Source organism: Phalaenopsis equestris, unplaced genomic scaffold (assembly GCF_001263595.1).
Source record: "Phalaenopsis equestris unplaced genomic scaffold, ASM126359v1 Scaffold180433, whole genome shotgun sequence".
Taxonomy (NCBI): domain Eukaryota; kingdom Viridiplantae; phylum Streptophyta; class Magnoliopsida; order Asparagales; family Orchidaceae; genus Phalaenopsis; species Phalaenopsis equestris.
This window is the reverse complement of record NW_018200382.1, coordinates 1-496: the sequence shown is the minus strand read 5'-3', so window position 1 is coordinate 496 and position 496 is coordinate 1. Positions and strand designations below refer to the sequence as shown.

At 49.2% G+C, this 496-nt stretch overlaps 1 protein-coding gene across 1 annotated transcript; it reads left to right on the top strand.

The window, feature by feature from the left end:
* Positions 1-6: 6 nt before the first annotated feature.
* LOC110034268 lies at positions 7-320 on the top strand (the record flags this gene model as incomplete). The annotated part of the gene is given in 1 exon segment (XM_020738549.1): positions 7-320. A coding segment is annotated over 1 exon segment (257 nt), but the record flags the coding sequence as incomplete, so codon positions are not given.
* Between the last annotated feature and the right edge of the window lie 176 nt (positions 321-496).

Below are 496 nucleotides of genomic sequence, written 5' to 3'. Positions count from 1 at the left end.
CGGAAGACCGACCACATAATATCCGCCGCCGGAGTCCGGAAGGGATCTCGCGTTCTGGTGTGCATGGGAAGCGAGTGGTTTATTGATCGTTTGATAGAGTCGGCGCCGAGCTGCGAGCTTCTTCTGGTCATACACGAGTCTATTTTGGTGCTGGCGATGATCAAGGAGAAGTATGACGAGATAAGGTGTTGGCAAGGGGAGATTACAGCCTTACCGGAGAGGTTTTCGCGGTTTGACGCGGTGTTTGCGTGCTATTTTCCCGGCATGGGCATTCCTCTGGACCAGCTTCTCAGCTCTGCTGGCAGATGCTGCTCACCAGGTCTGTCACTTGTTCTCCATATCATGTTTTCATTATCTTCTCGTTATTTCCACGCGTTTCTTTCCTCTTTTGCATTATGGTTCATTCCATCGGTCCTTATTGCGGGAAGCTATATCAAAGAGGCTAATTGCATATTAATCCATGTGATGTTAGAAGGAGTTTATGGGCACCGCAGTT